The sequence below is a fragment of the Cibotium barometz genome, chromosome 43, assembly GCF_041138505.1.
Source record: "Cibotium barometz isolate CiBa-2024 chromosome 43, ASM4113850v1, whole genome shotgun sequence".
NCBI classification, from domain to species: domain Eukaryota; kingdom Viridiplantae; phylum Streptophyta; class Polypodiopsida; order Cyatheales; family Cibotiaceae; genus Cibotium; species Cibotium barometz.
In genome coordinates this window covers 17046324-17058958 of record NC_141088.1, presented here as the reverse complement: position 1 = coordinate 17058958, position 12635 = coordinate 17046324, and the positions used below count along the sequence as shown (strand labels likewise).

At 45.4% G+C, this 12635-nt stretch overlaps 1 protein-coding gene across 1 annotated transcript in view; it reads right to left on the bottom strand.

Annotated features, from left to right (window-relative positions):
• The window catches only part of LOC147613622 (protein CONTINUOUS VASCULAR RING 1-like), a 42810-nt gene extending 31244 nt beyond the window's left edge, over positions 1-11566 (bottom strand). The window contains exon 1 of the mRNA XM_086781610.1: positions 11275-11566. Coding sequence (XP_086637736.1) covers positions 11275-11424 — 150 coding nt within the window. The 5' untranslated portion in view covers positions 11425-11566. The remainder of the gene's footprint in view (positions 1-11274) is intronic.
• Positions 11567-12635: the final 1069 nt, after the last annotated feature.

Below are 12635 nucleotides of genomic sequence, written 5' to 3'. Positions count from 1 at the left end.
TATACCTGCAACAATTGCGGATAATCTGCAAAGTAATCCTCATTTACCCATTTGGCATAAATAGGCAAATAATTTTTAAACTTCACAAGGTATCTCCTGGAAAGCTTTCCTGCAGGTAGCTTTCTTTCCTTGTGAAAAACAATCTGTTCTGGCTGGAGAATCTCCTCAAGCTCTTCAATTTCTGGCGGATCTTCTGTGACAGGCTCATCAGGATCTGGCCCCACATATTTCCGAAATAGACTCACATGAAAAGCATTGTGAATCTTCCAATGACTAGGTAAAGCAAGTCTGTAGGACACTTCATTGATTTTGTGAATCACCTTGAAGGGTCCATAATAGCGAGGAGAAAGCTTAGGATATGATCCTTCGCGTCCTGGCCTCTTCCGAAGCCTAGCCTTCTCAAATTTCAGCAATACCCAATCACCTTCTTTGACTTCCATGTCCCTTCTATGCTTGTCAGCAGCCATTTTATGCTTATCCTGAGATCTTGCAATGGCTGTCCGCACCTGACCAAAGGCAACATCCAAGTCACGAACATATTCATCAGCTGCAAAAATCTCATCCTTTGTACGAAGGATGGGTGGCAAGACCACTCTGCCATAAATAATCTCAAACGGAGCCTTTCCTGTGGAAGCATGGATCGTATTGTTGTAGGCAAACTCAACAAGTGGAAGATACTTCTCCCATGCACTCTTTTGATCTGCCACATAACACTTCAATAAATCCAACACAGCTGAATTTGCAGCTTCACTTTGGCCATCCGTTTGGGGATGATAAGCTGATGAAAACTCAAGCTTAGTACCCATATTATCAAACAAAGCCCTCCAAAATAGGCTTGTAGTCCTGGGATCTCTATCCCCAACAATGGATTTAGGCATACCATGATGCTTGAAAATATTAGCAAGAAAAAGCTTTACCATATGATCAGCTTTAATGGTTTTCTTGACGGGCAAGAAGTGAGCTTGCTTGCTAAACCTGTCCACAATAGTCCAAATAGCATCATTCCCATATTGGGATCTAGGCAAATCCATAATAAAATCCATCGTGATACTTTCCCAAGGTTGCGAGGGAATAGGCAATGGCTGAAGCAAACCTGGAGGCTTTTGCCTGTCAAATTTCACCTTTTGGCAAGTAATACATGCACGCACATAAGCCTCAATGTCTTTACGCATGCTTGGCCAAAAGAAATACCTCTGAATCATGCGAGTAGTAGGCATAATACCTCTATGACCAGCATATGGTGGAGCGTGACATTCGTCCATAACCTTTGGACGCAAATCCTTCACCACACATAGGCAATTATCCTTCATGAGATATCCCTCGTTGATAACATAAGAGGCATGTGAATGACCAGCCATCAAATCAGTCCAAATATGGCAAAAATCAGCATCCAAATGATACAAATCTCTGATAGCAGATAGATCTCCATGAGAGGCCACTGAGACTGCAGCAACATAAGGCCTCCTAGATAGTGCATCGGCCACCACATTTTTCTTTCCTGGAGTATGCACAATCTGAAAATGAAACATGGAAAGAAAATTTGCCATTCTCATCTGCTTCTCTGAAAGCTTAGTTTGAGATAGAAAGTATCTCAAGCTTTGATGATCTGTCTTGACTACAAATTCAGCCCCAAGAAGGTAATGTTTCCAAATCTTTAAGGCGTGAATTACAGCCAAGAGCTCTTTCTCATAGATATCCATATGAAGCTCAGCATCATGCAAACGACGGCTCTCGTATGCAACTGCATGCCCTTCTTGATTTAGGACAGCTCCTATGCAATCACCACAAGCATCACATTCAACCACGAATGACTTGTGCAAGTCAGGAACAATCAATACTGGACCACATATGATCGCATGCTTGAGCTGCGAGAAAGCATCCTGTTCCTTTGAAGTCCATTTGAAAACAGTTTTCTTCTTCGTGAGATCATGTAGAGGAGTGGCAATCATAGCAAAATGCCTTATGAAACACCTGTAGTACGAACATAATCCCAGAAAACTACGTACTTGATGTACGTTTTGCAATTCGGGCCAATTCCGAATAGTCTCGATCTTTGCAGGATCCATTGTAACTCCATCTTTGGATACAATATGTCCCAGATAATGAATCTCTGAAAGGAAAAACTCACTTTTCTTGGCATTGACGAAAAGTTTATGCTTCCGCAACTCTTCGAACACTGTGACCAAATGAGTTCTGTGTTCCTGCTCATTCTTGGAGAAAACCAAGATATCATCAAAAAAGACTCCTGTAAACTTGCGATGGGATCGGAATATCCTATCCATCATACGATTAAAAGTAGCAGGAGCATTGGTGAGACCAAAAGGCATTACCAAGAATTTATATAATCCGAAGGCTGTCCTGAATGCAGTCTTATGGACATCTTGTGGCACCACGCGGATCTGGTGATAACCACTCTTCAAATCAAGTCTGCTAAAGCAAGCTGAACCATCAAGCTTATCCAAGATATCATCAATACGTGGAATTGGGAATCTGTTCTTGATGGTAAGCTTGTTCAAAGCTCTATAGTCAACACACATACGGAATGATCCGTCCTTCTTTTGAACAAGAAGCACAGGAGAGCAGTAAGGTGAGGAACTGGGCTGAACCAAACCTTTCTCTAAAAGCTCGTTTACCTGCTTCATAATTTCTTCTTGTTGTGCAGCACTCACTCGGTATGCGGGTTTGTTAGGTGGAGAACTACCTGGCACAAGATCTATACGGTGATCTTCGGGCCTTTGGGGAGGTAATTCACCTGGCAATGAGTCAGCAAAACAGTCTTTGAATGCATTAAGAAAATTCAACCTATCATTAGACATAGTATCCACATTTTGATGATTTGGCACAAGACTATCACGCACAAAAACCAAGTACGCTGAAAGACTCTTTTTCATTGCTTTATTAATTTGGATGTGTGATACAACTGGGATGGAATCCCCTTCTTTGCCAGCATCAATAAAATGCATGCGGCCTTTATGCATAAAAGAAATCATATTGGACTTGTAGTCTTTGCGGGGCTCAAGCCTATGGTGCCACGGCTTGCCCAACAATACATCACATCCATTCAGAGGAGCAACTAAGAAATGCTCATTATCAAGATAGCCCTGTATATGGATACGCAACTTCCCAATCAAAGGGGTAACCTGCACCTCTTTACCAATAAATGCAGCTTCGGCTTCAATCTGAGGTCCCATGTTTTCAACCTCAATACCCAATGCAGCTGCCATTTGCATAGAGATGAAATTGTCAGTTGCACAGTCATCAAACATAAAGAGTGCGGGCTGATCCTTGATTTGCCCCCAAGCCTTGCAAACCATACGCTCTTTAGCATCATGACCTGTATTACCTTGCACATCAGGAACTGCATGAACATTTGCTTTGGTGTGCTTGTCCTCGTGCTTTGGTTTGCGATCTGGGCATTGCCGAAACATGTGGTCTTTGCTACCACAAGAAAAGCATTTTCCATCCTTAGCATATTGCTCTCTTTGCTCCGGGGTTAATCCAAATTTGTTCTTTCTTGGGCCCTGTTCTTTGGATGAGTTATTTTCAGCTTTACCACCCTTGTAAGGCTCCCGGAAGTTCTTTTTAGATGGCTGTCCGCCCTTTTGCTGATTTGGGACAGCCTTGTCCTTCCCCTTGGAACCTCCTTGATCCTGCTTGATTTTCAGCACCAATTGCTCTGTAGCAAGGGCAGAAGCTGTGAGTTGTTGCAATGTATGTTTTGGGTGCAATTCAATACCCGATCTATATGCAGGTTGCAATCCAGAACGAAACTTCCTCTTTCTTTCATCCTCTGAGATTAGCATGAAGGGAGTCACTTCCAGCAACACTTTCCAAAATTTGTTAACATACTGTTGCACACTCTCATTGTCTTTTTGTTCCAGCCTGTCCCACTTTTGAGTGAGAGTTTGCTCTGCATTGGGTGGCAAGAACTGAGCATAAAATCTATCTTTGAATTCCTTCCAAGTAGAGATGGGATCCTTGGTGATCTTTTCGGTGATCCACCAATGGGCAGCAGTGCCTTTCAGAAACATGCTAGCATGGCGCACCTTCGACTTTTCTGTAAAGTCCTCATCGCTAAAAGCAATGTCGAACTGTGCCACAAACGCTAACACCTTAGAAGCATCATGTTCACCATGAAAGACATCAAATTTGACAGATTTATCACCTGCTTTGAACTCCTTGAGCTTCCTGGCATGAGGCTCATGGTCCTCTCTTTTTCTTTTCCCCTTATCCAACGGGGTAGCCCTGTCTGCATGGGCTCCATGGGCCGTCAAAGAAGCTTCATGGGGCACGGTGGCATGTGCTCCACGAACTCGAAGCTCAGATGCATGTGACTTACCTGCATATGGCATAGTCTCTCCATGAGACAACTCAGAAGGCAAAATTTTTCTGGAAGCAGACCTGTCACCATGAGATACATATCTTGCATGCATGTGACTTTCGTGCCCTCCATGAGCACTGGCATACATAAATCTATTAGGCTTAGTGCCTTGGGGAGAGGATGCATGTCGAGAGGTGACAGTCACCTCTTCCTTTTGCATAAAAGATTTCAGCCTCTGGGATGCGGGATCTCCATGCTTCAAACGAGGTGGATTTCTGAATTTTAGCTCTCCGTCATCCCCCTCTTTGATATCACCTTTGCGAAGGAGATAGGCAAGTGCCAACTCCCTTGGTTTCTTGCCCACTTCACGAGCCATTGATTCAAAGGTTACATCAACCATAGCATCAGCCTTCCTGGCTTCAATAGCACTTTGTAGATGAGGATCTTCATGCAAAAACTTCAATTCTTGCTCTTGAGCCTGCAAAAGTTTTCTCATATGTTCCATTTCAGCTCTCATAGCATCAGGGTCTTGTTCAAGCATAACTGTCTTTCCTGGAGACAGTTGACCTTTGGATTCACTATCCATAACCCTTTCAAGAGGCTTGTGTCTACCTCGCAGGGCATCAGACCCACGAGAAGCACTAGAGGGACCCCTCGAATTTGGCACTTCCAAAGGGTTGCCTTGGCTGTCCATTGTGTTCAAAGTTTGCTAAAAGCGGGATGTCCAGTACACAGGTTCGTTTCCCCACTAGGAAGAGGGAAACAACCGTGCTCTGATACCAATGAAACCGATCCCGTCAAGTGGGAAAGACTCCGTTGGACACCCACACGCTTAATAGCACAACTTTAAAACCACAAATATGAAATGGACAACTTAAAACAACTTGAAATTTAAATGAATAGAAATGGAAAGATGGACACCAGCACTGGGGCCGGAACGGGCCGACCCCCCCCTCAATATATGATATATTTATTGGGAGTATTTAAAGAATACAATGCTCCATGGGTTCTGAGAACCAGATAATGTCCATGTACATATGAAAACAGTACCAAACAAGTAGGCTCGAATTTCGATGTAGAAACTCGAAGCAGAACGACCACTGGTGTGGTCCAATCTCTACGGTCCTGTGCTTTCACTGGACTCCGCGGAGAGCGCCTCACTGGTGTTCCGAGACCACGCACAAACAGGCGCTCTCGTACTAACGCCTGGCTCTCCCGATCTCAGCACCTTTGGACCGAGGTTCTCCAATAAAGCTTGGACAACCCGGCACCGAACGGGTGTTGGCCGAGCGGAATGGATCTTTTATCAGATTTAAACATAAAATACTTTATTCAAATCTGAAAGTCACTTACTTGTAGATGGTTGATATGAAACCAATACTCAGAGTATGATGAAGTCTTCCAGGTGATGTGAAGTCCCCTTGATGAAGATTCAGTCTCCTCGTGATGCACTACCAAGGCAAGAAAAACCACAACCACCTGTTGTGAAAGAAGGAGAACTCACTTGGAGAAGAGGCCGGGCTATAGTGTGGAGAGAAGATGGCCCACGTTTGCTTGCAAAAGAACAAGGAAACGCAGCCAGTGGGTAAACAGCCGCCTGTAGGAATGCTTCCACCTGTAGGAGCAGTAATCAAAGCCTGTTGGAAGAGGGTACCCAGCAGCCTGCGCAGCCACCTGAGAAACAGTGGTTGGCCTGGCTGCAGCCGCCTGGTGATGCAATCAATGGGGCAGCCAGCCGCCTGGGAGAGGACAAGCACAGCCTGTTGTGTAAGGAAAAACAGTCGCCTGTAGAGGGGCAGGTGCAGCAGCGGGAACAGAGGGTACAGCAGTAGTGGCAGCCAGCCTGTTGAGGTGCAGGCGCAGCCTGCAGCAGAGAGTGAGTGCCTGCTGTAGGTGGTTCAGCTATACAGAGGAAGCCGGCAGAGGATATGTGCAGCCACTTGAGGCGTGTACAGCCACCAGCCACGATGGAAGAGATGGCCGCCTGGTTCCTTTTCGAAGGGTGATGAATCAACGTCAGGAAGAAGCGATGCATCCACACTTGAGAGAGAGGGATTTCTTTAATAAAATTAAAGTGAAGATTCAGCTAGAGATTTCCCACGCATGCATGAAGGGGGACTAGTGGGGGTTGGTGACCATGCCCACCCCCACACTCACTTAAAAGTGAGGCTCCCCACCTTGGCCCCAAAGTGGGTGCCCAAAGGGGGTGCCCACTTTTAAATAAGTGTGAACCCCTAACCTTATAAATCAAAGGGTTAGAATATAAAACATTAAAACAACATGTACCATATACTTACCACCTGTTCACATGCACTGAAAACTTGTCAGAATACAGGGCAAACTTCACGACTCACTGGCAGGCGTCCCCGCTCAGTAAGTAACACGTCAGACAAGCAAACACACAAATACATGTCATGCGAAAACAGTTTCAAACATGCAAAATATGTGTGCATGTGCAAAAAGTAACATGGACATATCTCCCGTTCATGGAACAAGTACAAAATATCTGTCGGCACAAAACTGGCACGACATAAAAACATAAAATCCTGGTCTTCCTATGGAGTGACAGTCCCATAGGTAAGACACAGTTCCAGGCACGAGTTTCCCTATGGTGTGACAGTCCCATAGGCAAAACACGGCACGAATACTGGCTCTTCCATGGCGTGACAGTCCCATGGATCGAACACAGTCCAGGTCATACACGGGTGGAACTGATCTGGCTCCCGTCCATACGACACCATCCTGCTAACACACGGGTGGCACCAGTCTGGCTCCCGTCCATGTCAGCAAAATACTGGCCTCTTCACATGAGACACCGGCCTGGCCTCAAGTGAACGAGACGCAAAATCTAGGAATGGACCAAATGGTCGGCCAATTGGTGACAGGCTCACATGGGACTAGATTTCCACTCCAAGTCCTGCACCTTCTTGTTCAGATATGTCTACGTGGCATCCAAGTGCGGGATGCACGTGACAGGATTATTGTTCCCGGATGATCAAGTCTGTGTATGAGATTGTGCTGAGATTAAGAAGAAGGTTCTTTATGAATGTCATGATTCTCCTATAGCGGGTCATCCGGACGTTTTAGTGGCCTAGAATGAAGGTGGAAGTCCAGGACTATGTGTGTCACATGCACCCTGCACTGTGGTGCTATGTGAGTCTTGCCACACTAGCTCAACATTCAGTTTAACATTTTACATCATTAATACCCTATTAGGCACATTTATCGTATGCCATGGCCTAGTCCGGCGGGACACGTCAGGCACAAGCTACGTAGGTCAGTGTCTCAGCCTTAGGTTTCAGGGTTAGTCCCTTAACCCACTTGGAGAACACGCATTTAGGTCATCTGAGATTAGGGCATGAGAGGCCTGTCCATTAGATGCATTAAACCAAGCATATTAGAGCATGTAAAGTATGGGACAGCCAAGTCATATCTTATGCCTTGGGTAGGGTGCCAAACATCATAGGCAAGTCCTAACTACTCAAAATTGCCTAGAGTGCGAGATTTCTTAGAAACTTGTTTCTGTTTCTTCCTAGGCATGTTCTCCTCATAAATCCTAGCATACTTGATAGCATTCTCAAGCGTCCTACTGTGATTATTTCTCACCTAGAGTTTGTGATATCGGGCCATGTGTCCTGCTCCAGACTGCAATTTCCTAAACCTCTATAGATACGTGTCAAAAGACATGTTGCACGTATCCAAGTCTGCAAACTTGGCCACATCAAACTCATCCTCCCCCTAGAGAAACCTACACCTTAAAATTTGCCCAAGTACCACTAGTTCAGCCAGGCGTCTACAACCTTTGATGTCCTCTCCTTCTTGCCCACAAAAGCATCCGGTGTGAAAGAAGGCACAGCTGCAACCGTACTTGGAGTAGGGGCTGAGCCAAGCAGTGCTCTCTGTAGGAGTATCACCTCATCCCACAGTTGTTGCATATCAGCCTGTAAGAAGTCGACCAAGAGTTTGGCCATTTCTCCTCATCAGTAAGATTTTTCCACACCTTCAACCTCCTCTTGCTCAACCTCTATAGGCTCCCCATCGGGTTGAGGGTTCTCCTCATGGTCCGATAGGTCATCATTAAAGCGAAGTGCGGGCTCCATGAGATAGAAAAGAGAACGTAAAAGATGGTGCAGCAAGAAAATTGTGTACTGATTCTGAATTTCAGAAATTAAAGAGAAAAAACATGCTTTTTCACGCCAGGAAAGACGAGAAAATACGCCAAAACCACCCAATGCTCTAAGCACGAGAGATGGAAACCAAATTGTGAAGCCTCGCGATAGAGCGTCTACAAGGTTTCATCGCGTCCGGAGAATAAAGCATCCCCAAGCCATGTTTTTATAGGTTTAAAAAACACCCATGTGCTTTCCCAATGTAAATAATGGAGATGCCTTTAATAAAAAAGGCTAGAAGGGACTAAACCACCGCCACCCGCCCCCCCCCCACCCTGCGCACATGTTTTCTAAAAAAGATGGACTTTTGGTGGTTTAACACTCCCACTTGCTTCTTTTTTCTAACACCCCTAAAAATATATGTTTCGCCAATATTAGCATGCCCGAATCAGCATTTGCTTTCTGCAGCTCCCATGTGCACCTGCTGTACGGCTGCCTTTGTATGACTGCACCTGTTAGGCTGCACGCCACCCTTTCCACCCCCTTGCTGTCGTCAACACCAATCCGCTGCACCATGCGCTGCCTGCAGTCCTGTAGGCCTGCTGCTTCATCTCCAGCACTGTACAACCAGCAGTGTGTACATTAGCTGCTGTGCGCCCTACACAAACTGTGCAGACAGATGCTGCCATACCATTCGCTGCCACTGAACTGTGCGCACACAGTTCAGTATAGGGGAACGCTGAGATGCAGCAAACATCACACCTGCAGCACAGCAAAGACCAAAAGGGAGAAGGGCTTCCAGCATTTAAGGGTTTCAGGGTTTCTGGGATGGCAGATCTCCAGTCACACATGTGCAAAACTCTCTCTCTAAACAGAATCCAGAAGTTCCTTATGCAACCCTAAGAACAAGAACACTTACCAGATTAGCAAATCAAACAAGAGCACAGTGACTGAGACATACCTGGACAAGGCAACTAGTGACAACACATGATAGAGACACAAACCTTATGAACTTTTCCGCTTCCGTGATCGGGCAAGCTCTGATACCAATTGAAAGCCGCCATAGGACCACCTAATACACAAGCTAAACACACAAGATTGGAACACATAGAAGGATGCAGGAAAACTCACCTCCCAATTGTAGATTCCATCAGGAATCTCCCGCGAGCCAAACTAAGGTTCCCCACCAAAGCCTGTCCTAAGGGACCTTCGGCAAGACCGCCTATGAACAGCCATGTCCATGGCAGGAGTCTGGTCCAGGCACAAACTATCAACCAAAGTAATATGACTGAATGAATCACAATAACCCGTAAGTCACTTATATAGTGACTATTGCTGCTATAAATAACAACACAGCTATAAATAGCCAGTAACCATGGATTATCAGCCACCTATACCTTGCGTGTGGGCTTCCCCTAATCCCAGGGCCCCCAACCCAGACCAGAGTAGGACCTAATCCAATGTTAGGTACATAACAGAAGGCCTCTACTTGCCGATGCCATGGGCAAAGGCAAAGGCCAAATGTTTGCACATGAAACATATCTATGCAAGATGAGGATAAGGGGAAGCAGCCCATACATGTTATGCAAACACGACATCATGGCAAAGATGCAACGGGTATGAATGCTTGCCCCTTGGATGGGACACCTTTTGAACATAGTTCGGAGGCCAAATATGACTTTTAGCACATTATTATGTAGGTCAAAAAGGGAAAACCAACTTGATTATGACTTCTCTACTTGTAGCCCATATAAAGGAGGTTTCAACCCTCATTCAAGCATCTTGCAGTTGTTGGCAAGAACCCTCACATGGAGGCAGCTCCAAGCATGAACGCAATCTGGAGACATGACCAAGCTATGGAATCAGCAAGAATAGGGTTACATCTCTTGCCTTTTGTGTGTTTGCTAAACATAGGATTAGTATTAATCGTGATCACGCTTCTACAACGCATGTAACACATTTTCTCGCAACCATCGACTAAGGGTGGGCATCCTCTTAAGAAGCGCATGCTTGAGCTTCAGCTTAAATAGAAAGATTGAATGATGAAGTAACAGCAAGCCCTATCGGACAATTCACCACAGCACAACAAAGCTTAGATTCAACTCTCTTAAAAGCCTACACTTGCTTGGTTAGGTGACAAGAATCCAGGACAATCTTCCCATCACCCATGTATTGCAGGGGCGCACCTTAAACCGATGAAATTGAGCTGTTGACTTGTGGTTTCATACTTGGAGAAAGTGACTTTCTTTGGGAGGGGCATTGGCGGAACCAATATTGAAGGCAATGAGGCAGAAAAAGCTAGGAAAAGTGGCTGTGAAGGATAACGGACCCACATAGACATTGTTATAACCATGATTGCAAGAATTGCAAGACATGTCCTTCCTGCCTGGTGGATAAGTCTCTAGTATCACTCAATTACCATGAAACTTCATAAATCAGGCACAAACAATGACATTATCGAAACGGGTTTGCATCTCCCACTTTTTTTTGGAAGAGATTAATTATGTATGAAGGTGCCAGGGTTTAAACCTTGGAACTGTGCATCGGCAAGCATCAGCAAGAGGCATACGACTCGGGCTAGAGCCCAGTGGTTGCATCCTACCACGTTTTTTGTAATTAGAAATAAGATAATCCAGAAGACCCACACCGCCACAACAGGTATTGTGAGAGGTAAAACACAATTTTGCAACATGCTAAGAGATACACACATGCTGTAAGCTCTGAATAACTGTACAAGGAAGTGGAAAACAATCTAAATTTTAGTGCATAGATGTCCTTCATAAGCTATACATGTAAAACCTCTCTCTCTCTCTCTCACTCACACACACACACACACACACTAACCTCTCGACTGGAGTAATGGCCCGAGCTAGAAGAAGGGCCAGACTTGATGGGGTCTTCGGGGTCCTGCAAAACCGGCACGAGGAGGTCGCGGTCTGTTGAAGGCAGCCTCGATCCCATGGGTGAAGACGCAGCAGGAAGATCATCGCCCATCACAGAAACAGCGAACCGCCAGCAGCAACAAGAAGCCAAACACAGCGCGGATGATCAAGCTTGCTTCGACACAGTATCACCATCCCCTATTTCCTGTTTTTATTTGTCAAACACCGCTTCTAAGTCTTGAATATATTTATTTTTTTTAATTCGTTAGCAGAAAACGTGCAATGGCATTACTTATTGCCCCTAGGTACTAAGGTACTTAAAGCCTTCTACCCCCTCCACGTGGTGCATTGTTCAGACCCTTTCCACGTGGCCTAGACTGCACTGCTACCGTTGCCTTCCTCTGTGGGTTGCAAGCCACCTCTCCATGCAACCGCCTCTTTCTTCAATCTCCCCTTGCAGGGCCACCACTTCTCCCCTCTATCACCCGCGGTGCATCCTCCTTCAATCTCCCCTCTGTGATCTCATAGGTTGCAAAGCCACCTCTTCAATGTGGCTAAATTTGAATTCGAGCGAGTTTCTATTGCAATTCGTTTCTATTCATCCTGAGCGAACATCCTTCGAGCGAGTTTCCTTTCAATTTTTTCATTTCTGTGTGTTTTGTGCAGCTGGTGAGCCATCCCCCCCTCTCTCTCTCATTCTCTCTCTTCGTGTGTCTATTCTCATCCCTCTCTCTCTCTCTCTCTCTCTCTCTCTCTTTGTTTGGTTTGTTTGTTGTGCAAGTTTGCAGACGTGTGTGTGCTTCCGATTGGCCCTCACCTCCCCTCCTTGGTCTGGTCTAGCCCATTTCCTTTCTGTCAACAGTGTAGCTTTCTGTCGTTTGTCTGAGGTAAGTCCATCTCTTTTAAGCATGTTTCTTATAAATTTGTATAAATTTGAGAGCAATTAAATGCCAGGTGCCCATCTGTTGGTTTCTCCCGCATAAGGTGGTTGCATTGCATTCTTTGTTTTTCTTTTATTGTTGCGCTGCTTCCAGTTGGTCCACCTATACTTTGGCGTGTTCTTCTTTGCTGAGGGTTGCAACCCTTCTCCCATGCAAGGTGGCTGCATGGCATTCTTTGTTTTTCTTTTATTGTTGCGCTACTTCTGGTTAGCCCGCCTATACTTTGGCGCATTCATCTGCCGAGGGTTGCAACCTTACTGGGAAAAAAATGAATTTGTGTGTATTATTATATGCATTAACGGTGGCATGCATTAACGTGTGTGTGTGTGTGTGTGTGTGTGTGTGTGTGTGTGTGTGTGTGAGAGAGAGAGAGAGAGAGAGA